At 42.8% G+C, this 27,468-nt stretch overlaps 1 protein-coding gene across 1 annotated transcript in view; it reads left to right on the top strand.

Annotated features, from left to right (window-relative positions):
• The first annotated feature begins 12,649 nt into the window (after nt 1–12,649).
• The window catches only part of NRDC (nardilysin convertase), a 28,698-nt gene continuing 13,879 nt past the window's right edge, over nt 12,650–27,468 (top strand). Inside the window, exons 1-14 of the mRNA XM_009958341.2 lie at nt 12,650–12,999; nt 17,582–17,900; nt 18,076–18,157; nt 18,800–18,953; nt 19,733–19,806; nt 21,246–21,341; nt 22,280–22,402; nt 23,902–23,959; nt 24,879–24,952; nt 25,143–25,212; nt 25,611–25,688; nt 26,121–26,241; nt 26,319–26,377; nt 26,977–27,031. Coding sequence (XP_009956643.2) covers nt 12,665–12,999; nt 17,582–17,900; nt 18,076–18,157; nt 18,800–18,953; nt 19,733–19,806; nt 21,246–21,341; nt 22,280–22,402; nt 23,902–23,959; nt 24,879–24,952; nt 25,143–25,212; nt 25,611–25,688; nt 26,121–26,241; nt 26,319–26,377; nt 26,977–27,031 — 1,698 coding nt within the window. The 5' untranslated portion in view covers nt 12,650–12,664. The remainder of the gene's footprint in view (nt 13,000–17,581; nt 17,901–18,075; nt 18,158–18,799; nt 18,954–19,732; nt 19,807–21,245; nt 21,342–22,279; nt 22,403–23,901; nt 23,960–24,878; nt 24,953–25,142; nt 25,213–25,610; nt 25,689–26,120; nt 26,242–26,318; nt 26,378–26,976; nt 27,032–27,468) is intronic.

The raw sequence follows: 27,468 nt of genomic DNA, 5'->3' as shown, positions 1-27,468 counted from the left end.
ATTTCCTTGTCCAATAATTTAAAAAACAAAAATCTGAATAAATGTTGTAAGTGCACCTAGTGTTCATGTGAGTTATACTGAAGAAAAATAATTGTATGGTGTTGCAATTGTTATTTCCGCAGAGAATGTTGCATTTTTAATTATAAATTCCTCTACGGCAGAAAGAGGTTTTTTTGTCAAGAACAGCAGGAAACATAAAAACCAATTAGAAGAGACCAGGTCTAAAAGAAAACAGGGAAAAAAAATCTCTTATAAAGCAGGAATATGCTCTTTTTTTTTTTTTTACCATTTAAAAAAAAAAATCAATCCCTAGATATTTTGAGAGTCATTGTTGTTGTCCTCTAGACAAGGACCTCAGTTTTTCTGTATGACAGAGCAGAAAGCAGTGCCTTTCTGTCTGACAGTTTGAGGTCCTCTGGAGAGCAAAGAGGAAGGGGGAGCGTGTGGATTTCCTTGTCAAGCCTCAAAACAGAGGAAGAGCTCATGGAGGAATCAAAGCTGCCTGGCAGGGGAGGAGGTGGTTGCGAAGGCCTTGCACCTGTACCTGTATTCTCCTGTGCACTTGGCTGGTGCTGGGTGAAGGAACAAGAGCCCTTCCAGGGGCCGCCCTCGCCCGCCACCTTCTCCACAGTCACCAGTAAGGGCTTGCAGAGTTCTGGGCGTGTTCTGGGCTTGCTATGCCCATGTGTTTCTAGAAGCCCAAGAGCTTTGTCCTGCTCTGATCAACTGCTCGATGGTGGATTTGTTGCAGGACAAAGGAACGGAGGAATTGGCTGCTGCGTGCTTAATTGGAGGCAAAATCTGACATGTAAGACTTGGATCAGACTTGGAACAGCACTGTCTCAGAAAGATAAAAATATCAGGAGCCAAAATGTGAGTGTTGGCAAATATTAGTGCCAATGTTATTAGATTTTCTTTCTGCATTTTGTTGGGATTTATTTTTTTAAATTTTGTGCTAGATGGGGGTGTGTGTGGGGAGAGGAGAGTTTTTCTGTTTCAGGTTCAACCATAAAGTAAAATTTAAAAAAAGGAAGAGTAATTTATAAAAGATAACTGCAAATGAAAAATAGCAAAGACATGCTGTTAAGAGTTGTTCTATGGACGTTTTGTTGGGGAAAAGGGAGGAACAATTTTTAATACTTAACATCTAAAATATTCTTATACTTCCAACATCTCTGAAATTACAAAACTTCTACATCTGTGTGTAAACTCTGTGTGCATTAGCCACATGCAGGGCTTGTATTTCTTTGAAATACATGGAGGAACTGCTTTTGCTGAGCCTGTGACGTTACATACGCTGTACGCCGTTATGATTACACACTTGTTTGTGCATCCCAGCTCCAAACAGTGGTTGCAAATTGTGTCTGTAAATGTAAGTGAGGTGGATACGGAGAGTTTGCTGTCTTAAGGTGAAAATTCTGGCAAGTTTTATGACTTTACCTATGAACTCCTCTGACTGAGGAGACTTTCTGATGTCAGAAACTGGAGTCGAGTATCTGCCCAGTGCACTGTAATTTGCTGGATCATGACACTAGCAAATGCTTTTGTAATTTCGTTCTGTTATGTCTCCAAGTGTAATAGTTCTAAGAAAAAAAGCACAATATTCTGCAGAAAAATGCGACTACATTGAGGCAGTTTGAGCTCGTTGTGCTAAAGGCTTGATCCCTCCATTTTGTTTGTATGTTGCTTTCAGAAATCTTTACTGTGACATACTTTGAGTGCGTGTGGTCTAGTACTGAAAGTGCGATTTGTGCAGAGCTAGGAATGTGCTTGTTGTATCTAAACCCCTGAAACGGCAAAATAAAGAGGAATGTAGTCACTGGGTGTGACCAGAGAGCTTGTGTGAGCTGCGTTACTAGCGTATCATACATGTATAAAGAAGGTATTTTTTAAATGCTTTTAAAATACATCAAACTACATTGATCTTTTTTGATGGGGTCATGATCCTTGAGCCCAGCAATTGCAGACTTAAAACAGAGTGAAGAAAAGGATTATTTGGCCAATAAATATGCAGTGCAGCGTTCTAATTGTAGCAGAAGCAGGTTTTAGGGCAACTTATGTAACTAGCAAAAAGAAATTAAAAACTTCCACAGCAAGGAGTGAGGATTTTGAGCTGTGCAGGTATAATGGAGTACCTCAGTGCAAACAATGGTTTTTCAGCTCAGCAACTCAATGGTAAAAGAAAATGGATTCAGCAGAAATGGATTTTCAATTATTTTACTTTTTTTCTTAGCAAAAAAGACCTTTCCCTTTTCTACCCAATGCATAATTGTGTTTCATTGTGTTCCAGTCAAGTCAGATGTATTTTTAATTCTTTTTTTAAGAAGAATACAGGTGCATTGCAGGCACTTCAAGCTAGGATGGGGAGAATTGTTTTTTACAGGACAAGCCAGCTAGTAGCTACACGGCAGTATAGTCCAAGAACTGGAAAAGACAGTTAACGAATTCTACCCTGGCCTATATTGCATACATGGAGAAAGCTAGTATTTGGTGCAGAAATCCTGCAGTTTATTTGAAATAAGGAATCAAATCATCACAGGCAACTGACACATCTCTCCATTAATATGTATTTTATGTATCGTATCTCCTGTTTGCATTAAAAGCCGTGAATGAATACAGAGAAAGTGGCATGCAGCTGATCTCAGTATCACCAGTGAGTCATTAGTAACTTACTTGTATTAATTTGTAAGAGGTAATGACAGAATGCAATTTGTCAGGGCAAGGGAAATAACACACTTGCTTGCACTGAAGACAAACCCCAAATTCTCGATGCGGTCTTGAGCCTTCCATTTGACTGGCAGTGGCCTAGGATAGTAGCATTGATAAAACGTGTGGTTACAAGATGAAAAAAAAGGGACGTGAAAGGGTGACTGCTCTTCGTAAGCTTCTCTCTATGGCTTGTACAGTACAGCACTGCATGCTCAGGTCTCCAGTAAAAGCCATACAGCAGGGTTCGAGATGGGTCTTGGCTTCCATCTTGTGGAGAAATAAAGCACAAAAATGTCAGGTAGACATCCAGGCTCAGTTAACTTCCTAGACATCCAGTCCAGATTATCTTCCCTGTCTCTCAAGAGACAGCCTCCCTCACTTAGCCCCTGACCCCTTAACTTTGCTTTCGTTATGTCTTTTGCAGTCAACATAGGCTTACACACATGCACAAAATAACTAACAGCACTGGTATTACAGGAATAGCAGAAAACTGAGCAAAGGTGGAACAATGCAAAAAGGGTGTGGCAAATACAATAGCAAGCTTCCTGACTGCTCTCAAAGCATTACAAGAAAAGGGATCTTGGCAACGTATGCCAATTGGGAATGTCAGCTTCAAAGATTTAAGGCAAGAGGAAAAGCAGCATTCTTGTCGTCAAACTTGAAATTGCTACGTCAGCGCTGCAGTTTCATAGGGGAAAAATTAATATTCAGAAATTGGAAAATGCTGAAACCTATGGAATCGCAAAGACTAGGCCACAGCATGAATAAACACAGGCTTTTCTGTTACCTAGTCACGGTACAAACTTTAAGCTACTAAGTATACCATTAGGGGAAGAAAAAAATTAATAAAATCGGCAGTCAACAGTAAGCACAGACTGGATCTCTCGCAGCCCAGCGGTACCGCAGTAAAATGGCAAAGCTCAGTCCGCCTCACTGAACGCTGAAAGCGCGTTTTGCTATCAAACCAACAACGCAGTCAGGCGTTGTGAACCCCGAGGGCAGCCACGTTGCTTTCAATGGATTCAATGTGGTCAGCGTTTGGCTTTTCTAACGACGCCGAGGGAGGCCGGTGGCGACGATCCCGTTTCTTCCTGCAAAGTTTCGGTCCCGAGTCCGGCGTGTTTGGCTCGACCCAACCGCCGGTCTCGCAGGTGCTGCCGGCGGTGCCCGCCGAGGAGCCTGCCCCGCAGACGGGGCCCCGTCCGCGGCACCTCACCAGCTCCCCTCCGAGCCGCGCCGCGCCCCCGCCGTGAGCGGCCGCCCGCAGACCCGCCCTGCGCTGAGGGGACTGCGCGTGACACCTCGCCTAGCTCCGTTTGCGCGAGCTGATTGGCCCTGTCAGGAGCGAGCGACAGCTACTTGGACCAATGAGAGGAGAAGGCTGGTCACACACGCGAGAGCAGGGCGGGAGAGTTACTATGACAGGCAGGCATAAATGTCCGACAGAGAGTTCCCGCGCCTGGCTCTGCTCCTCTGTCTCTCCCGCCTCCCTCTGGTTCCCTGTCCTCTCGATCTGATTTCTGAATTTCCTTTCGTCTCTCTCCCCATCTGTGGTTCTGCCCTGTAATAGGTAACATACTGTGCTTTGTTCATTAAACCTATATGGGAGGGTATGGACGATTTATGTATGGAAAATTTATGTATGGAAGATTTATGTGCTCGCAAGGCTTGATAGCTTAACCGAAGGACATTCGGCAAAATAAACAAGACCCGTAGCTGAGGGGAGTTGAGTCATCACATTTTTGCAAAAGTTCACCCACAGGGCAACGAGGAAGACCTTCAGCCTTCATCCTTACGACTACCAGGAGGCAGAGAAAGACCCCCTAGCAACACAATGCACAGGCGCAGGAAGCAGCAGAAGCATACGTGGTACAAGGAAGTAGAAGAGTATAAAAACCAAGGACTCCAGGGGGGAAGGCGCGAGCCGTTGGTGGAGCGAGGACTCCTCGGCCGCCCAGCGCTGTTTGCTTGCTATCGCTTGCTTGAATTTAATAAAACTTGAATTGGATTTTAGCTAACTCTGTCCAGTCAATTATTCGGATGAGCTAACACATAACAAATTTGGTGCCATGACTCGGATAAAGGCAACCCGGTGCAGACCCTACTCGGGGGAGGCGCCCTGCTGCAAAGCGGCCCCCCGCCTAGGGGTACTCACCAAGACCTTTACTGACAAACTCTAAAATTCGATAGCAAGCAAAGAAAAGCCGGCAACCCTGTAATCTTTGTGCACGAAAACCCGAACGAAGACGCAGGAGGGCGTAAGTATAGGCTGGTTACCCGTTCGGTTGGGGTTGGGAATCCTGAGGTGTGCTGTGGTGAGACGTCCGACTAAGGACGAAGTGAGTGCGGACTCCTTAATAGTGCGGTTCCCACATCCCGCGAGGGACTGGGCCACGAACAGGAGGCGCGTGTGTGCGTGTGTGTGAAGGCACCTCAGAAGATGGGACAGAAGAAAAGCAAGCCGCCTGATCCCATGGGTGGGGGACCCCAGGGAAGACCCCCCCACATACCTCCAGATAGTCCCTTAGGATTAATGATCACGCATTGGGAAGAATACCCCTCTAGGCGGGGTAAAAGTAAAGTTAAAATGATTCACTATTGTATGGAAATATGGGAAGGAAAACAGATTAGGGGGGATCACCTCTATTGGCCGGTCTTTGGGTCATTTGAGGATTGGATTTGCCAGGCCCTGAATATTTACGTGAACTCGAAAGACCCTTTCAGCCTTGAGGAGAGTGAATATGCTCATCTGTGGATAGGATCTGAGACTAGAGTGAATTTATATCCCCTGAAAGAAAAAGGCGGGGGAAAGAAGAAGAAATCAAGTGTAGAAGAGGTCCCTATTTCACCCCCACCATATATACCTCCACCTTCCCCTCTGGTTCCACAGCCCCCTCCTCCTCTGCCACAACTCACCCTTACGGCTCCGGACCCCCTCTTGGGCTCGAAATCTGACTCCAACTCCTCGGAGGACGATCGGAGCCGGAGGCAGGTAACTAGAAGCCAAAGTAAAATCAGACAAGCCAGAGGTGCGGAGGGATTGTACCCTTTGAGAGAAATTGCAGTGGGAGGACCTCAGGCTGGTATGGGATATGTGGCCGTACCTCTTAATTCAGGCGATGTGAGAGAATTTAAGAAGGAAATGGGGAGTCTGTTAGAGGACCCCCTAGGAGTGGCGGAACGGGTAGACCAGTTTTTGGGACCCAACGTATACACCTGGGAAGAGTTGCAATCAATACTGGGAATATTGTTTACTTCTGAAGAAAGAGGAATGATAAGGAGGGCAGGAATGTGGATTTGGGATGAGCAACACCAGCAGGGCCCTGCAGCAGATATTAAATGGCCCCTCCAAAGGCCAAATTGGAATAACCAAGATCCCGTACATAGGGGTCACATGCAGGACCTTAGGGTTATCATTATCCAAGGTATAAGGGAGTCAGTCCCAAGGGGGCAGAATATCAATAAGGCATTTAGTGAACATCAAAAGAAGGATGAAACCCCAACTGAATGGCTAGAACGACTGAGAAAGAGCCTGCAATTATACTCAGGACTAGACCCCAATACCCCGGTTGGGGAGGCTCTATTGAAAACTCAGTTTGTAGCCAAATCATGGACGGATATTCGAAGGAAATTGGAAAAAGTAGAAGACTGGCAGGATCGTAGTTTAGATGAGTTGCTACAGGAAGCTCAGAAGTTTTATGTTAGGAGAGAGGATGAGAAGGACAAAAGAACGGCAAGGATGATGATTGCGGCAGTCAGGGAAGGTCAGAGACCAGCAGAACGCGGAAGAGGATTAGGAGTGCGGTATCAGAGACCCGATAGGGCCAAGAGATCTTCTGAGAGAAATGAGGGGCCGATAGTATGTTTTTACTGCAATAAGAAGGGACACATGAAAAAGGATTGCAGAAAGAGGATGGTGGATGAGAAAATGTTCGAAGAGGACTAGGGGTGTCAGGGGCTCTACCTGTTGGGGACTCAAGAGAGAATGGAGCCCTTGATAAAATTGAAAGTAGGTCCCCAGCAACAAGAGGTGGAGTTCCTGGTAGACTCCGGGACGGAGAGGTCTACTATCCAGACCCTACCTCGAGGGTGTAAAGTATCCTTGGAAACAGTACAAGTTATCGGGGCTAAAGGAGAGCCCTTTGGGGTACCTGTTATTAAAAATGTATTGGTAGAAACAGGATCTAAAATAAGATTGGGAACATTACTATTGGTACCTGAGGCTGATTATAATCTATTGGGACGGGATCTAATGATTGAATTCGGGATTGGTCTGGAGATAGTAGAACAAGAATTGAAAATCAAATTATGTCCTTTGAGAGTAGAAGATGAGAAAAACATAAATCCTGAAGTGTGGTACACCCCTGACACTGTCGGAAAACTAGAAATTAAACCTTTCTCGGTGACGTTAACTAATCCCGAGATACCAGTCAGAATTAAGCAATATCCATTGCCTGAGGAAGGGAGAGGAGGATTGAAGCCCAAAATTCAAAGATTAATACAACAAGGGTTATTTGAAACCTGCATGTCACCCTTTAATACCCCCATTCTGCCGGTAAAGAAAAAGGATGGAAAATATAGGCTGGTACATGACCTACGGGAAATTAATAAAAGGACAGTATCTCGATTTCCCGTGGTGGCTAATCCACATACACTTCTGAGCCAACTAGGCCCAGGTGACCAATGGTACAGTGTAATTGATTTAAAGGACGCCTTTTGGGCATGTCCCCTGAAAGAAGATTGCTGAGATTATTTCGCCTTTGAATGGGAGGATCCAGATACCCACAGAAAGCAACAATTGCGGTGGACAGTTCTGCCCCAAGGTTTTACAGAATTGCCCAATCTGTTCGGGCAGGCATTAGAACAAATATTACAGCATATGAAAAGGCAGCAGGAATTACCCTAGTTCAGTATGTGGATGATTTGCTGTTAGCTGGAAAGAATGAGGAAGATGTGAGAAAAGAGAGTATCAAACTGCTCAACTTTTTGAGTTTGCAAGGATTAAAAGTCTCTAAATCGAAATTACAATTTGTAGAACCAGAAGTCAAATATTTGGGGCATAGATTGAGTAAGGGAACTAAAAGGTTAGATCCAGAAAGAGTGAATGGTATATTATCATTGCAAGCTCCAAAACCAAAACGGCAGGTAAGACAGTTGTTGGGATTGACAGGATATTGCAGGCAATGGATTGAAGGATATAGCAGAAAAGTAAAATTCCTGTATGCTAAATTAGTTCAAGATGGATTGCTAAAATGGACAGAAGATGATGAAAAACAGTTAGAGACACTGAAAACTGATTTAGTAAATGCCCCCGTATTAAGCCTCCCAGATTTGATGAGGCCATTCTTTCTGTTTATAAACTCAGATGAAGGTACAGCATTTGGAGTGCTAGCCCAGGAATGGGCAGGGACTAGGAAGCCTGTAGCATACATCTCAAAGTTGCTGGACCCTGTGAGTCGGGGGTGGCCTAATTGTTTACAAGCAGTAGTGGCCGCTGCATTATTAGTGGAAGAGGCACAGAAAATTACTTTTGGGGCAGAAATACGAGTTATGTCACCACATAATATCAGGGGGGTGTTACAGCAGAAGGCCGAGAAATGGATAACAGACACCAGACTTTTGAAATATGAAAATATCCTGGTCTCCTGTCTGAGGCTGACCCTGGAGGTTACCTCCCTACAGAATCCGGCCCAATTCCTATACAGGGAGCCTAGTGAAGAATTATTTCACGACTATCTACGTACCATTGAAGAACAGGCCAAAATTAGGCCAGACTTAGAAGAAGAAGAATTAGAGGAAGGAGAAAGACTGTTCGTGGATGGGTCCTCCCGGGTAGTAGAAGGGAAAAGGAGATCAGGATACGCCATAATTAATGGAAAAACTTTTAGTGTAATGGAGTCAGGACCCCTGAGCCCTAGCTGGTCAGCCCAAGCCTGTGAATTATATGTGGTATTGAGGGCCCTGAAGCAATTAAGAAATAAAATTGGCACTATTTATACTGATTCAAAGTATGCATTTGGCGTAGTGCACACCTTTGGAAAGATTTGGGAGGAGCGGGGGCTGACAAACTCACAAGGAAAAGGACTCATACATCAAGAACTCATAACACAAATTTTACAAGCAATACGGGGTCCAATAAGAATAGCAGTAGTACATGTAAAAGGCCATCAAAGGGGATTAGGCCCCCTGATTAGGGGAAATAACTTAGCCGACCAAGAAGCAAAAAAGGCAGCACTAATGACAATCAAGATGATGGATAATAGAGGAGATTGCCCAGTGTGTGGGACTGGAACAGATCTGGAAGAGGAGTTACCTTGTTATGGGTGCTGGAAGGATTTTGGAATTGACGCGATCCCTTGTCGATGTTATATGTATATGCCCCCTGGCTACCCAGACAGGAAGCCTAAAGACGAAAATTGTTTCCACCACGGGAAAATATACTCTCTTTTTAGTTTTACTGTACAAGAGAAAGAAAAATTAATTAAGATGGGGGCTGACCAGGTAGGGGAAAGGTGGAAATTTCCAGACGGACAGGAGGTATTACCAAAATCAATAGCTACAAGAATCATGCGAAGATTCCACGAGACCACCCATTGGGGAACCCAAGCTCTGGTGGACCAGTTTGCCACCAAATACGTATGTATAGGGGTATATAACATAGCCAAAAGAATAGTAGGAGAATGTATAACTTGCCAGAGGGTAAATAAACGGCAGCTACGGGAGGTTGTCTCCGGGGGAAGGGAACTAGCTCATAGGCCATTTGCTCGGGTACAAATAGATCTTACAGAACTACCAAAAGTGGGCAGATATAAGTATCTGTTGGTAATAATAGACCATTTAACCCACTTTGTTGAAGCATTTCCAACTGCAAGAGCTACAGCTCAGACCGTAGTCAGAATACTTTTAGAAGAAATAGTTCCTAGGTATGGGGTAATGGAAGTAATAGACTCTGACAGAGGCCCCCACTTTGTTTCCAAGGTAGCTAAGGAAACTTTACAGTCTTTGGGTACGCAATGGCAATACCACACCCCCTGGCACCCACAAAGCTCTGGAAAAGTTGAAAGAATGAATGGAGAAATAAAGAAACAGCTCACAAAATTAATGTTGGAAACAAAAATGTCTTGGGTGAAGTGTCTTCCCCTAGCCCTAATCAATATACAGACACAACCCAGAACGGATATAGGCATATCCCCTTTTGAAATGTTATATGGAATGCCATATGATTTAGAAGCCCCACAAGACCACCCTCAATTAGAGAACTCACAAATTAAACCCTATTTGATACAGCTAATGACTCGGAGGGAGAAGCTACGAACCAAGGGCTTAGTAGTACAAAGACCACCCTTAGATATAGCCATACATAAGATACAACCTGGAGATAGGGTTTTAATTAAGTCATGGAAAGAATCCTCATTAACTCCTTGCTGGGAAGGACCCTATGTTGTTTTACTCACTACAGAAACTGCCATTCAGACAGCGGAGAAAGGGTGGACACATGCAAGCCGAGTGAAAGGACCAATACGAGATACATCTTGGAAGGTCACCGCTGCGCCTGGAGACCTGAAAGTCACATTCAGGAAGACTTAAATGGACTCATCGGTAACGGTGGTTCGAGTGAGCCAATTCGGAGAATTGGCGGGGTATACCAAACAATGTGCTAGTGACTTCAGAGTTAGATGTGGGAACCTGAATTGTAACTGCTATCCCTTTGTGTGTTTTATATGCAAGGTGTGCCAGGAACGGTGGTGGTCCCATTGCCGCAATGGGATACCCCCTAGAGGAGTGTGTCAAAGTTGCTATGATCAGGAACGGGAGATTACTAAATTAACACTCAATCTCAAGGTATCAAGAGGAGAAATCAAAGAACAAGGCCTTGAGTGGTGGGAAATTTTTACGCTTGGAGCTTGGCCAGAGTATTATTGTTATCACTCAAATGAGCCAGCTCCCCTAATAATTGAGATCATTAAAAGGTGTTGTCAGAAGGCCCTAAAAGGGGTTGGGTGTAGTTCTCCAACAATAAAAGACAGTAACTGGAGAGCGTATACACAGAGGCAAGCAAATAAAAGCGTCTTTAGACCTCCTGAAGAATACCCCTGCTGCCGAGAAGATGGTACACCCCGTGGCTCGCAGCAACCGAGTTGACGGGTGAGGCAGAGGAGTAGCAAGCAGTGGAGGGAAAAGAATCCCGGATGGGATAATGCAAAGATGCTGGATGAGCTGCCTCAATGCTGATCAAGTTCTTGAACACACCCAGACCTCTAATGGACATAAGAAACACCCAAAAACGGGGAAGGCAGCAAAGACAGCCCAGGGGCAGGGACTCTACCCTTTCCGGTGCACTTTTATAATCATTGCAGTGTTATGTGAACTATCTAGAGGAGACCTTTCTGTACAGTCACACCAACCCTTTACTTGGACATTAATTCGTTGGGAGGACACAGCCCTGCTCAAGTTCAACGTAACTGCAGGAGCACCCAGGTTTGTGACATCTCTATGCCAGGTTGTCCCTATGAGTCCTTGTCTAAACCAGCTAGGCTATTATCTTTGTCCAAATTCCAATCCTGGAAAAAGCTACTGCAACTACCCTGGTCACTACTATTGCGGTTATTTGGGCTGTGAAACCATAGCATCATCATGGCAGGTCCAGACCCCGGATAAGTTTTTAAAAACAAAATGGGGTCCTGAGGGGTGCGGATCACCACCTCGACACGATAGTTGGGGGGGGTCGTTAGGGAGAAGCCATTGTCACAATATAATTTTAGAAGTTCTTCAACCTGAAGACTCGGGGTGGCTCACTGGTAGCACCTGGGGTTTAAGAATTTGGGAACCAGGAAAAGACAGGGGAGGACATATACTAATTAAGAAGCAGGTAATAAGATCATACCGGAATAGTGAGGGATACCATGGCTAAATTAAGAGAAGGACTAGAAAAGAGAAAACGAGAACGGGAAGCAGATCAAAGCTGGTACGAATCCTGGTTTAACCATTCTCCTTGGCTTACTACTTTATTGTCAACATTGGCGGGACCATTAATACTGCTCACTTTAACGCTTGCATTTGGACCTTGTATTTTTAATAAAGTTATTGCAATAGTTAAGAAATGTTTAGAAGCCGCTCACCTGATGCTCGTTCGAGCAAAGTACGAATTGGTACCCGATGAGCCCGATTTGGCAGAAACCCTTATCTTGAGTGCTCAAGAACTACAACGGTTCAATGAACAAAATAATGGACAAAAGAAAAAGGGGGGATTGTAATAGGTAACATATTGTGCTTTGTTCATTAAACCTATATGGGAGGGTATGGACGATTTATGTATGGAAAATGTATGTATGGAAGATTTATGTGCTCGCAAGGCTTGATAGCTTAACCGAAGGACATTCGGCAAAATAAACAAGACCCGTAGCTGAGGGGAGTTGAGTCATCACATTTTTGCAAAAGTTCACCCACAGGGCAACGAGGAAGACCTTCAGCCTTCATCCTTACGACTACCAGGAGGCAGAGAAAGACCCCCTAGCAACACAATGCACAGGCGCAGGAAGCAGCAGAAGCATACGTGGTACAAGGAAGTAGAAGAGTATAAAAACCAAGGACTCCAGGGGGGAAGGCGCGAGCCGTTGGTGGAGCGAGGACTCCCCGGCCGCCCAGCGCTGTTTGCTTGCTATCGCTTGCTTGAATTTAATAAAACTTGAATTGGATTTTAGCTAACTCTGTCCAGTCAATTATTCGGACGAGCTAACACATAACATGCCCCACGCCCCCACCATTCTCTCCACCAATCAGAACCCGGTCCCGACCAAGTGAAGGTCTGGGATTGGTCCGTTTTCTCCACCTGGCACCGCGGCGGGTGCTGACTGGTGCTTTCCGGAGCCGTCGCAGCCGTCACGGCTGTTTCCTCGTACGGCGGAAGCTGGCCGGGTCGCGGCGGGGCGGGGGCAGCCGGCGGCGGCGGCGACGCATGCGCAGTCTCGCGGCCGCCTTCGCACGGAGGGGCCGAGCGGTGCGGGCGGCGGCGGCGGGGGCCCGCGGCCTGGCGGGGCGCGGCTGGCAGGTGAGTGCCGTCCCCCAGCCGCTGTGGTGCGGTGCGACCGCCGCCATGCCCGGTAGGAACAAGGCGACGTCCAGCTACAGCTGCCCGGAGCTGACGGTGGGGCAGCAGGCCGGGGAGGGCAGCCGCGACGCCAGAGGCCGCTCGCCTCACGGGGAAGAGGAGGACCGCGGGGACATCGGTCCTGGCGCCAACCTCGGCGACCCCGACATCGTCAAGTCCCCCAGCGACCCCAAGCAGTACCGGTGAGGACTGGCGGCGTAGAGCCTCCCCCCGGAGGCCATTAGCCCGGGAAGGCTTAAGGTGGGGCGGTGGGAGGACGAGCCGCCGCCGTTGAGGCAGCCCTCGGCTGGTCGCTGGGGCAGGCTGGGGCCTCCCCTCCCCGCCTGCCCGTGGCAGACCGGCGCCGGGCGGTGGGAGGGGGTGGGTGCCCGCCCGCCCCGTGTCCCGAGCACACCGGCCGTTCCAGCACGGCGATAACCTCAGGTGGTAGAAGTCGGGATCGGCTTGGTGACCGGGGGTGTTGAGGGCCTCTCTGCGAAAAATGGAGACTGGGGGTTCACGGGTGTGTTTCTTCTGAAGATGGGCCGTGTGGTTTGTGTACGGCAGTACGCTCGGGGCCCGCACAGAAAGAAAAAAAAAACAGTGTCCAAAGACTGCTGTGATACCAGGTTTTCAAGGTGCGGCAATACTGGGTTGTTAATTTGTAGCCCTCGTCCAGGCAGCTCCGTTCTGAAGGCGTTAGGCTGAAGTGTAAGATACAGTTGAAGTATTACAGAGCAGATACAACTTTAAAAAAGCCTGTTACTTTTCCTGGTTTTGGTGGGCTTCCAGATTTTAATACAAATACATCAGTGAGTTGAGATCAAATGACTTTACACTGATATTTTGCCTCTGTCTTCGTTTGTATATTTCTGAGTAATACCCCTGAAAGTGCTAAAAAAGATCACCTTTCCTGAACACAGCCCACAGTGGCCGTGGCCTTCTCGCAGTGGGAGTCTTGGCTGAGAATGCTGGCTGAGATTGAGATCTTCAGATGCTGCAAGGCAGTCATTCTTCAAGGGATGCTATTATAACTTCTTTTGGTTAGACATAAGGTTATTCAGCCCTTGTTAGAGGTGCCTTCTTTTTATTTTTACTTTTCATGATGTCTAACCTGTGCAGCCAGTGGAGAATTTGCGTAAGCCTGGAGCTGAATTCTGGATTTGCAGTGGCATTGGCTGACAGTGAAATTCCCTGCTGGCTGCCTGAAGAGGACTGCTATTGGCTTAGGGAGAAACTTGCTCCCTCCCTTCTTGCCCTACTTCCTTGCTGCTTCCTCTGGATCTCTGCCTGCCTCTCCTGCTGATGTTCTTCCTTATGCTACTTTGCAGGAAGCTCATCTTCCTGCGAAGTTCACTGTTACAGATGCCGTCAGCTTAGGAAACTTCTGCCTTTGCTACCTGAGGCAGCACAGTGATGAAGCTTGGGAAATCCATTGAAAACTGTCACTGGCTGTCTTATTTTGAGGCTCAGGAACCTCCTCTACATGTAGTGAATTGGAGAGTGTGTTGGCTGATATCGTAAGATAAACGAGTACTAAAATCTTCGAGAAAGCCTGCTGTCTGTGCTTAACAGATTCTTTTCAGTTGGAAGCAGAGAATTGCATCTTTTCAGACTGATTTCTATGTGTGGGAAGTGAGCCTTGCGTGGAACAGACACAAACATTACCCTTAGGAAGGAGAACTTCAGTGTGGCTGGAAGTAAAGAATGCACCTGTGTTTGCTAAGTGTATACCAAACCTCCCAAGTAAATGTAATGGCAGGTGATTTCACGATGTGTATACACTTTCTCCTCTGTTCATGCATCAGTGATGGTGTATGCTGTAGGCTGATCACGGTGGGCTTAATGTGTCCATCTGGTGACATCAGTCTTAACTTAGTGGAAAATGTTATATTTTGTCTTCTCAAAACCAGCGATCATAAAATAGTTCTGACAGATTGCAGAATGCTTTTTTTCAAAAGTGAGTTTGTTGGGGTAAAAACTATCATTGTAATGAAAGTTGGTTTCATTCATTAGAGCTATGGGTGGGTAGTTATCCTTACCAACATGTATGTTTTATTTAAGTTCATCCATCTGTGGAATTTCTTGGGCTTGTATTGCTTGTTTTGGGCAGTTTAGGAAATGAAAACCATTCTCTTAAGTTTTTACCATGCATTGATATGTACTTCAATATTTACTTAACTGCTAAACAATTATCGTTGATTTAAGAAAAGCTTTGTGTGAGAACAATCCTGTTTAAACTTATCCAGGATGTTTAAACAATATTTTTAAGAATTTGAGTTTTATTTTGTAATATTTGTATCAATAACTGTACAGGCCTTCAGAAAAGCAATTGGACTATTCTGGCTTTTTTTTCTAAATCACGTGATTGCATTTTGCATACTAATGGTGCATATGTATTGATTACACTTGTCCTTTTCCATTGGGCTGAAACATGGAAAAAGTAAAGAACACCTATGTCAGTTGCTGCCTCTGCTCAGTATAACCTAAACTGTTCTAGGTGCTCTTGAAGTGACATCTGATAGCCTTCAGCAGTGGCTTAGTTCATTTGTTGCCTTGCTACTGGGTGCTTTCTGTCCTGGTATGTAACACCCACAAGTCTGAAGAAGAGTAATGTAAAATTAGTATTGTCTGCTCCATTAGTTTAATGGAGGTATGTGGAAAGGATCGACAAGAGCTACTGGATACACCTGGCTAAACAGCTTTATGGCAAATTGTTCTTCTGGAAGAATAGCACTGTTCTGTTCTCCTCTTTCCATGACTGTCTATCGATCACTAGGAAGCCAGTGTTTTTTATGGGCCATGAAAACCTGGAGAAGACAGTTGAATGCAGAGGTGAAGAAGGTGGTGAATGTGCTGGAAGACATGCTGCAGCAGCGTTGACTTGTTGCCCTATGAGCTCCTCAGAGGCTGAAATGCCCGAGTATACAGTATATCTGGTTTTAGGACCCCTGTTGTGCATTCAGAAGTGCCGCAGCTGCATAATGTGACCTACGTCTATGATACAGACTTTCAGAATGTATGGATGATTGACTTTGTACCCAGACATTACGATGGATCTAGTACTGTCTGTACCTCCTGCAAGTTATACACTGTGCTGTAGTTTAAATGAACAAAAATGCCCTTGTGCTTTTGATTGGAACAAATTTGTACTGCTCAGCGGTCCTGCAGCAAACAAAACAGGTGGCTTAATGGTTATGAAACCCTGGCCCAGAGTGAGTACTACCAGTTCCCATTGGATGAGTGGTCATAATTCATGGACTTAACACAACTATTAAACATTTGTTCTTTAGCCTTTTTCATAGACTTGGTAGTCCAAGAAGTGTATTTTTTTTTTCCTTTGTCTCAGAAGCAGTTATCTCTTGTCATGATACCCCTTTTACCCCTTTCCTCCAAATACATGCCCATGAAATTCAGTTGGGAGAGAAGTACTCTTGAGTAATTTGTTTCTAGGCTGGTTTGTGGTTTGCAGCACCATAGCAGGTGGCCAGCAGCTCTAGTAAAACGCAAAACTTACCCTGACTTTTATTTTGAATTGGAACATTGATAATAACATTTGCTTTTATTGCTGGGAAACATTGAAATTGCATAATGATACCCATGAATGGTTGTGAGAAATGTTGGGAACTATGGAGCTGGAAAACACACAATGTGCCTCTCGTTTTTCTTTTGGGTACTTACCCTGTAACTTGAGCTGGAAATCTGCTTTGAAATTTCTCCTACCTAATGGTAGCAGTGGCCACATTGCAAAGTTCTGATCTGGTGTAAACTTGCTCTGTAACTCAGATTTTTCTGGAATTGTGGGATGTGACCATGCTTTTGCTTTATTGCTAGTATTTGCTTTTTTTGTTGTTGTTGTTGGTTTTTTTTTTTTTTTTTCTGGATCAGATATCACCTGTCTATATCACACTAGTTCTTGCGTTGGATCAAGTATTTTCTGGATCCAGCTGGCATACTAGTTGCTGCAAGCTCCTGGGGGTGGTGCTCTGGCTAGTTTGACAAATTGTGACTGTCTGTTCCTGATCTGATGTGAAATGAATACTGCTGAGAGAACTTCTAGCATAAAGCATTGGTGCTTGCAGTCCTTGGCCTGAAGGAGTTGTAGAATGGTACTGAACAGAGGGTTTGTGGGTTTTGTGTGTATATATGTATATATGCACACACATATGAAAAATTCTCTGTATGTAAACACGTGCATATGGAGAACTCTGTGTATATTGCTTCTTGATAGTAACCCAACCAACCCACCGTGACTTATTTTATTAAGCCCGCAGAGGAGAGATCTCTTTTCTAACCCATGCCTGCTATGTCTGTGGACCACACTTAATAGAAAGCATTGATAAAATCAAATCAAATAAAATGGAGTCTCTGGGGCCTATTTAGAGGCAAAGACTGTTGCATAATACCTGTTTCCAAGAGCCCGAGAAGCATAACAGGCTGTTGAAGTTTGGGTTTGCCTCTCTTGAGTGTATAAAGTTTTCTCTGAGTGAGTGCTAGTAGCTTAAATATTTCACAAAGAGAAATGAAAGTCCAAATCTGTCCCTGAGCTTATGGGGAGAAGGGCTTCTGGTCCTACTTTGACATACTTCTTTCTTATGAATAGCAAAAGACTGTTTTTACTTTCTGGCTATAAAGCTGCTCACCTTCTTAGCTACTACTAGATTTTCATTAGAAAATCTCAGTTGAAGAGCACAGAACTATTATAGGAAATACAGAGATTTTCACAATTCTCAAAATTCAGATTTGGGAAATGAGCATATTCATTGCAAATAATTATTCTTTCAGGTATATCAAACTGCAGAATGGCTTATGTGCACTTTTGATTTCGGATTTAAATTATCTGGATGGTGCCCCAGCTGCATTATCTTCAGAGGAGGAAGATAACGACGATGATGAATCTGAAGAGGAAAGTGATGAAGATGATGACTCTGGAGCTGAGATTGAAGACGGTAGAGAAGGCTTTTATGATGAGGACTGTGATGAGGGGGATGAGGGTGAGGACAATGATGGAGAAAACGAGGATTTCAATGATCCCGATGACAGTGAATTAGAAGAGCTAGCTGAAAAGGAAGAGACAAGAAAGAGGGGCTGTACAGAAAAGCAGGTATGTACTGAAAGCTGTAAGGTGAAAAAATACATAGTGAGCTTTCTTGTGGTCTGAAACCTTGTGAGACCTTCTTTTTATTGTGCCTGTCCCAATTGATTTATCTTACCCTTCCGTCATTTTCCTCAAGTGTTTCTTGAAGCAGCTTTTATTGAGAATGTTCTATTTTCTTTAGTCTGCAGCAGCCCTCTGTGTTGCTGTTGGCAGCTTCTCTGATCCTGAAGATCTGCCTGGACTAGCACACTTCCTGGAACATAGTATGTATCTGCTCCTATTTCATCTTCTCCAGCCTCAGTGCAAAATGAGTGCTATGTAGCTCTGATTTTCTGTAATGTTTTAGTATTGTTTCCTATTTCAGCTATCCCAGAATTTATTTTCATTTGTTAGAGAATGTGATTTTGTAAAAATACTGACTTAGTAAGGAACTCTTAGTATGGGAGAATGTGCCTTATGCTCTTTGGCAGACTATGCATTAACATGTATTAACATTCTTTGTTACCTGTTAAATGTGGGGGGAAGCGTGTTACCTATGGCTTTATAAGTGAGGCTGGAGCTACAGACCTTTAACTCTCTGGTAAAGGGTGATGAGTTAGTAATACAGGCACAGAAACCACATCAAGTTTCTGTCCAGATGTATCTCAAAATACTACTTGTGACCAACTGAGGCCAAGCATGCCTAGAAAGGCACTGTTTTTCTAGTCTGTTTGGGCCTTCCTTTAAAGGCAGGTTACACGAATTATAGAGCAGATGACATGGTCTGTTGCTATTTCATAGTTAGCCTCTGCATTCGAGCTGTGGGTCAGTTGTAGGTGACACTGTGCTGGGGAGGGGTTGCTATAGCTGCGGTTAGGAATAACAAATTAATGTCGTCTTGGTAATTTTGCTGACTTTTGTTGCAGTGGTTTTTATGGGCAGTTTGAAGTACCCAGATGAGAATGGGTTTGATGCATTTCTGAAGAAACATGGGGGCAGTGACAATGCTTCGACTGACTGTGAGCGGACAGTCTTCCAGTTTGATGTGCAGAGGAAGTACTTCAAAGAAGCGCTTGATAGGTAACTTCATATAAATGGTGATTAGGTGTTAAGGAATGTTTGTGTGTGCCTCAGGAGCTTGGGTGTAGCTTCATTTTGAGGTGATGAACGCTGTTGCTGTACTTCCATAGGTACTCGTACTACCACAGAGGATACTAAATATAAAGAAAATATTATTTCCCTTTGGATGTCTTACTGGTTTTTGAGATAGTTCCTGTGTAGCCGTTGTGTGATTACTTGAGGTCCATGTGTAAGTCTTAATGCACATAGCTTTGTGATTGTTTTAGCACCCTTAAACTAGTAGCACTGATGACAGGAGAAATCTTACACAAGAAATCTTACACAATGTGACAACTGCTCAGAGGGGAAGTGCTTCCAGAATCTTAGTGACTCGTCCTTTGAAATACCTGTCCTGATAAGAGTTAGTGGGTTTTTTTCTAATTTTTTTTTTCCAAGTCTAATCTAGCATGGTGGGTGGGAGGGCAGCCTTGGAAGTTAGGGTACAATGTGTGCTTCAAAAGGATATGTTTAACCCATTCCTCCTTATTCAGTGAAATATGTATCTTTTACCAGAGAGAATTTAACTTGCCCTTTTTCAGCTTTCATTTGCAGATTAGTCCAGCTTTTTTAGCTGTTTGGGAATGTGAAAGAATCAGGACAGTGTAGTCAAGAATTACATAATTTGTAGCAAGACAAGCATCTTCATAAACTAAAATAGTAGATGTTGAGTTTAATTGCTGGGTTTTTTCCCTAGCTTCATAGGCACTGAAGAAAAGCATATGAATTTTTCTCTTTCTTAGGTGGGCACAATTCTTTATTCACCCGCTAATGATCAGGGATGCAATAGACCGAGAAGTTGAGGCTGTAGACAGTGGTAAGTAACAGTATCTTTTCCTGTGTGTTTAGCTCATCTTCTTAAAGAAACAAAATCTATTTTATAATTCTGTTTGTTGGTTTCCATGTTGAACTACCCTTCTGAGCACTTCAGTCAAGTTCACCTAACTTCACAGAGAGATTAAACACTTCCATTTGAGTTTTGTGGATATCAATGGCTGTTAGAGAAGAAAGACTGAATGTAGTGCCATCACTGCGAGAGTTTAGTCTCATTTCTTGTACTATAAATGGATAATTTTAAGTGGTTTGGCAGTAACTGGTAGGGCAATTACATGAGCATGTGGATGCTCTTCAGTGAACAACATGCCTATAGCTCCAGCACAGCTCTTCAGTCCTACGTGGAGTTAATACAGTAAGTTGAAGTGATTGTGCTTGTCTCCTTATTCTAATGCCTTAACTACAAAGTCGCTTCACAGAAGGAGATTGAACCAGGTGTAGAAGGGAGTGAAGTGTTCACTTGATTTTTCTAATATGTAATGACGACCTCCGGACTGCCTATGAACTGCGCTGTTTTAGAAAAAAAAAACGTTATTGGCAGATATACCAACTGGTTCCAATATTTATTCTAAGTCGTTGTCTTCATCTGTCTTCTGGCAAGGAAAACTAGGCAATTTGATCTTTGAATTTAGATAAGTGTCAATATAAACAGGGACCTGTCTTTGAGTTAGGGTGTGGTTCTTCAACAGCCTAAGCCAATTTATGCCTTCACTTGCATGGCTGTCATCATGCAGATCCACTCCTTCCCTTGCATTGACAGTGTAGTAATGTGCTGCCTAGTAAATTATGTCAGCTTGATGAACTGGCTGCAGAATAATCCAGCCAAAAGAATTAGTTTCCAGCTCTGCTGTGCATGTTTCTTATTACCAGCAAAAACAGGAACAGGAGAATACAGTTCAAGAGGGCGAATTCTTGATTTTGGCAAACCCCATATTTAGATTAGTGTAAACTGATTGTAAATCTGTGTTTTTGGAAACTGTCTTACTCAGCTTTCAATTTCTTATTTCAGTATTAGGCTAGAAGTTGTTCTTTGTGGTATATGGGAGAAGCAGGTTTGTAATTGTTCTCTGTACCTTTCTGGAGGGCCTGACCCTGTAGAATATCGATGGCTTTGCATTCCGTTAAATTTAACAGATTGAGAGCATTCAGATGGGACAGGTTGGGGCTTCACATGCTTCCTCTCCTTATCCCTTTCTTTACTTCTCAGTGATGAGCTACGTTTTTCCTCTTCTCTTGACTTTATTCATTGCTGCTAGCAAGTCCTGTTTCTTATCCTATTTCACTGCTTCATCATACATTAAAACAAATACTTGTGTGGTGTGTCTCCTTTTCAGTTTGGTTGGGGTTTTTGTGTTGTGTTGTTTTATGGGAACATGACCTCAAATTTTGATGCAAGCCACTGCAAATTCTTTACATTAACAGAGTACCAGCTAGCACGACCTTCTGATGCAAACAGAAAGGAGATGCTATTTGGGAGCCTTGCCAGGCCTGGACATCCTATGAAGAAATTTTTTTGGGGTAAGTTCTGAATTTATGTTCTAAAGTGGTGATAATAACTTAAACTTTTAACCACTTAAAAGATGGGCTAACATGATTATCTTATCACAGCAAACACTAGCCTTGCTCAGAAGTATTAGAGCAATTATTAATTTTACAGTAAAATGTTTGGGAATAAAAGCAGCTGGCTGCTTCTTAAGATACTTTTCATTCTGGTACCGCTTTTCGCTGATGTTAAAGCTGGGTTGCCCTAGCCTATAATCATATAACTTTCTGTTAATGTAAAGGTGGTGCTCCCTGAGTCATCTCTGTCTTGCTTAAGCTTGTGTTTTGCCATTAAAATTTCCTGGAAAAGTGAAGTATTTCTTGATTTGTGTCCAAGGAGGTTTTTCGAAGTAAATAATTCACTGTTGAACTTGCAGAAGGAGACCTTCACAGCCATGTGAGTTGAGCAGAAGGGAAATTTGCCCTTCCTCTCCTGGACAATACAGAGTCCTAGCTCCCTCACCCCGGTGGTGCTGGTGAACACGTGAATTGCAGTGTGATGGGTAATAAAGTTAGCCATCTTTGAAAGGTAGATAGTTTTTATAGAGTTCTGTAGGGACATACACTGAGCATCATATTTTCCTCTCTTTTTTTCCCTTACCTGTTCTGCAAGTTCCATTGGTGAGGGAATAGCTGGCAATGCACGGTGAGCTGTGCAGTACACAGTATGGTTGATCTGATAATGCAGGACTCTGTCCTCCCTTGTCATAGAAATAGCAACTGTCCTTATAATAGGAACTAAAGTTGGAGGATACTAAATTTCAGTTAAGGTTCCTTTAACTCCAGATTTGTTAGGTATTTTTTAATGTGCTTGCCGTCACTAGACTCAGTGCTAGGGGAAGAAAAGAAATTCTCGGTATATCTGCTCTTGACATAAGATGTCTAGATAACTAACCACCTTGTAATGTTTACAGGTAATGCGGATACGCTCAAACATGAGCCTAAAATGAATAATATTGATACCTACACCAGACTGAGGGACTTCTGGCAGCGTCATTACTCTGCTCACTATATGACTTTAGTTGTCCAATCTAAAGGTAACATCAGTTGTTCCTTAAAAACAGGCTCCTTGCTGCTGTTGGTGTAGTGGTTTTGGCACCAGTTCAGCTGTAGCCCAGCCGCTTTAGTGGATTGTCCAGTCCTGCAGGAGGTATTTATATGTAGATTTTGGCCTGATTTCCAAATGAAACAAGAACTTGAACGATTGTGCTGTGTTATTGTCATCCTGCCACTTCTTGAGAAACTTTTAACTGAAACTCCTGAATAGGTTCCAGATTAACGCAGAAGGTAAAATCTCAGAGATATATTTAGAAAGGAATCTTGCAGGAGTGCTGCTGGTTTCTCTGCCATCAGCAGCTTTGAACCTCCACAGAAAATGATGGGGAGACTGAGACTGGGTCTCCCAGTTGTCATCTTCTCTTTGGGGCTCTTTCAAAAGAGGTCTTAAAATAAAACACGTTTCTCTAGAAAGAATAGAGATCCTGAGGTTTTTTCCCTGTAGACTGAAAAATTCTGTGCAAACGGAATTGAGTTTCATTTGAGCAAAGAACTTCAGACCTGTGGATCACTTCTGATGAAAATAAAAGAAAGAAATTTCTTAGAAGTTAAGCATGTAGTAGAGACCTGTGCTGAAAATAAATAGTTGTGTGTATTCAGGTTAGGTTTGTGCTTAGGGGTTTTGTTGAATGCTAAAACTGACTGCAATTCCCATCTGTAAAATGGAGAAGTGGTAATTCTTCTATGTTTTATTTTCTGTCTAGACTGTAAACTACTTAAGGCATTGAATGCCTCTTGAATAATCATTAACGTGGTGGTAAATTGTAATGTTTCTTTTCGTGATTGGGAAGAAAATAGTGGTAAATGAGAGCCAGCCAGGTCAACTTTGTATTTCTATTTTTTAAAACAAAAGAAACTGTGAATCCTTCCCCCACCCCATCCTGCCTTTGTTGTTGTTGTTGTTTAGCATATGCAGAATCACTTTGGGAATTCAGAATGCTTGCTTAAATAAGCAATTTCCAAGTGGTCATTTGAAAAAAAAAACCAAACCTAAAAACCCCTTAAACATCTGTTTATTGATGTATTTTCTTTAGAAAAGAGGATGGGGAGGAGGAATGCTTAGCACTGCAGGACTGCATTTGGGTGTGAACGCTTCTGTATATATTCTGGACATAAGGTGACGGAATGAGTCTAGCAAGTACTGGTGATTTTGTAGATCCCCAAGTCAGTAATTCCTTTTCACAGTCACACCAGATACTACTGAACTTTAAATCCCAGTTGTATCAGTCTGAGATTCCAGCACTATAAACAAAACCAGAGCTGTGTCCAGATAGATAGTTCAGAGTATACTCAAGAGCCAGTACTCGAGAATTGGCTCAAACCAACAGCTTTGAAGCTTATAATTTAGAACTTTGCAATTTTAAAATATACTGACTTGCAGCCTCTTTAAAATAACCGAACTGGTGAGATAAGATAAAGAAATTGTCTTGGATCTTCAGGAAGTTGCATTTCTGACTTTCTTTTTTTCTCTCCTTACTAGAAACACTGGATACATTAGAGAAGTGGGTGACAGAAATCTTCTCTGAGATCCCAAATAAGTAAGATTCTTTTGATGCATAAAGGCATTACAAGGCATTTGTTAATTGACATCCTTATCCAGAAAAAAAGGACAATTTTGGAAATCAAAGGCTGGCATTAGTTGTTTCAGGAAAACTTTGTTTATGCTTGGCAGTTATTTAGCCTGCAAGCTGTGTGGCGCTAACTTGCAGCGGTGTTTGCTTAATATGTGCTGATACCTTGATTTTATGACAAATCATTCAAACCTAGATTATCATTTTACATTTCTTATCTTTGCTTTCTGTCAAAAATAATTAGCAGCAAAATAAATGAAGACTGTATCTTGAATTTAAGTGTCATCCTTAGGGTAGCAGCTGGTTAGACCGTGGTCTTTATTGATAATTCAGTTCAGTGTGCTGTCTAAAAAGGGGGTTCTGCAAAAGCTTTACTAGCTTGAAAAGCATTTTATTTCCCCTTTCATTTTCTGTTTTTGCAAGATGTTTATTTCTGTGGTGCATGGAAATGTGGTTGTGAAAGTCTAATGCCATAGACACACATTCGTCTCCTGACTCCGTCCTCCTTGTTCCTCCTTCCCCACAAGACAATCCATCAGGATTCTGTGAATCCAGGGCCAACTCAGGAAGCTGTTTGTTGTGCTCGGCTTTCCTTTCCCCTGTTACAAAAGCAAGATTTTTATTGTTACTGCCTTGAACAGAAGGAGAAGGAGGAGTTGATGTAGTATCTAAATCTTGGGTCATTACTCTCTTGTGTGGGTGGAGTGCGAGTGAATGCCAGGTTGCCTTCTGCTTTGGGCTGGGTGGATCCTGGGCTGTGCTCTTTTCTGGTTGTCTGATGTACCGCCTCTGTCATGTCAGAGCTATGGGTGCTTGCTTCTTGTGATTAGCTCAGTGTAGCCTTGAATCCTTGCCAGTAACATCATACTGTAATTTTGCTTTTAAGTGGTTTACCCAAACCCAGCTTCAGCCATATGACTCAGCCTTTTGACACACCGGAATTTCACAAGCTTTACAGAGGTAAGTAAAATAGATTTGTTGAAATGTTTTAAATACCGAGCTTCCTATTTTCTCTGTGTGATCCAGATACTTGGCAGAATAATTCTGTGTGGTTTTGAATAGCTTTTAACCATCCTTTCTGTGTTATATAAAATTTCTTATCAATGTCTAATCATGTATATTTATACTCCATAAATTTATTTGTGTTCAGTTGTTCCAATCAGGAAAGTTCATTCATTGAGTATCACATGGGCGCTTCCACCACAAGAACAGTATTACAGGTACGGTGGTATTGCATTTTACTTCTACTGTGCTTATGTTGTGAATAATTTACTGACTTTCACAACAAACTGAGGAATCTCATTTATTTGTGTTACAGATTACTTTTATTCAGCTAGGGGAATATTTTTAAAACTAATTAAACTGATGCAGATAAGGTTCCTTTTATCAGTTGAGTGGAATTGGTACACAGCTGATGAACGTCATTCCTCACTGACTCGGATCAGCCATTATGTTCTGAACTCCCACATTTTTAGCTTATTGTCGTAATGCTGCCTGAAAATGCAAAACTTGCCATGAAGAAGCAGACAGTGTATATTTTACTCTTTTGTCTAGTGATGGTGTTCTTTCTGTGAAACATCACTTCCTGGCATTTAATCTCCTTCAAATTTTCTTTCAGGGTGAAGCCACTTCATTATATTTCCTGGTTGGTGGGACATGAAGGCAAAGGCAGTGTTCTTTCTTTTCTTAGAAAAAAGTATGTATTTTTTAAGTGTAGTAATTAAATGCTTTGCTATGACTAAAATAAAGGTGAAGTCTATTTTGTATATAGGTATTTTCTACATACATAAAATCAGGCCAAGTCTGCTTTTTTGTATCAGCATTTTGTAGTGATATTCTTTAAATTTATGATAGACTCAAGTAAGAAATAAGTGGTTTCTGGTCCGTGATCCATGGATCAGCAGTATCTGTGACTGATCTTTAAGAGATCTCCCAAAGGCAACTTTGCTTTTTCACTGTTTTTCTTAAATTCTCTATCCCGAGATTCACATCTTTATGTTGGAAAAGCTTAGTGTAAACTGTAAACAGATTGAAAGCCATTGAAGTAAAACTATGATAATGCTAACTGTAACTAAGCTCAAATAAAGCTGAAATGAGTAATTAGTAAGTGGCTTTAACTCTTCAATAGATTTTGGGCTCTTGCATTATATGGAGGAAATGGTGAGACAGGATTTGAACAGAACTCCACTTACTCCATCTTCAGCATTTCTGTGACTTTGACTGATGAAGGTTACAAGCACTTCTACGAGGTATGGTCTATGGCAACTTGATTTTCTTGCTGTTTTCCTAATGTTTGGAAAAACTAATTGTTCCTTTCTGTCTGCAGGTGGCCCATGTTGTATTTCAGTATGTGAAGATGCTGCAGAAAAGAGGGCCGGATAAAAGGCAAGTGTTTGCTACTACATCAGATCTTTGTGAGATTGTCCTCTATGAGGCTTTTGTTTGTAGTGCTTGCACTTTTTGTGGGGTTTCTAGAGCATAAACGGTGAGTCAGTAGTAAAGCTTGTCTGTGTGGGGAATGTATCAGTTAAAAAATTTAAAAATTAATTTGCTAAATATTTATGCTTGTTTCTTGGTGCTTTTAGTTTGATTTATTGTGATCCAGTTTCAGATTGTAGTAAGCTGAACTACTGTAGATGTAAGGTGAGGTTTTGCATTGATTTGAGTAAATTTGTTGAGCCAGATCTGTGGCAGTCAGGACAGTGGTGTTCTGGTGTTAGCCTTTCTGTTAATTTGGTATCAGATTTTGACTCTTTGTAATTAAGTCTTCCTCTCTGGAAAATAGCAGAACTTTCTGACGGTTGAGAAATGCCGTTTTGGATGGAAGTGAATGTAATCCTGGCTTCTATGTCTTGTACCTGAATGAATCACTGAACTCACCCTTGATGCCTTTCCTAGAAGACTGCTTTTTTTTTCAGATTCTCGATAAATGTTGTGGAATAATGGAGGAAATCCACTTTTATTCTCTTCCTTCTCCTTTACAGAATATGGGAAGAAATCCAGAAGATTGAAGCTAATGAATTTCACTACCAGGAACAGGTATTCATCCACTGTTTTCTGTTGATATGGGTAAACCATAAAAAGGATTTATTTTTAATTTTGAAACAGATTTTCAAAATTCTATTCAACCAGAAACAGATGATGCACTTAATGAGGCTGTATTTTGCTGAAAGAATTTGTATTCTAGGCAGAGAAATACCGTGACTTTTTCCTTAACAGAATTAATGTTACTTTTTTCCTTCCCTACCTAGTAGGTAGGCTCTTTCTCAGTTTTAATCATTAGGCCCTTATGTGTGAAGTTCTGTGCCCATTAATATTGCTCTGCAAATTGTTTGAATCTTTTCAATAGTTTTACCTCATTTCACTTTAAGCTGTTTTGGCACTGCTGGTTTCTGGGAATAGAGAAGCACTGCTGGGTGAAATGTGTGGCTCGCTGGTGACCTGGCCTCACAAAGGCTAGGAGGCTAGTGACCCCC

Source organism: Leptosomus discolor, chromosome 3 (genome assembly GCF_034619465.1).
Source record: "Leptosomus discolor isolate bLepDis1 chromosome 3, bLepDis1.hap2, whole genome shotgun sequence".
Lineage (NCBI taxonomy): Eukaryota > Metazoa > Chordata > Aves > Leptosomiformes > Leptosomidae > Leptosomus > Leptosomus discolor.
The sequence above is the reverse complement of the archived record's forward strand: the minus strand, read 5'-3'. Positions and strand labels throughout refer to the sequence as shown.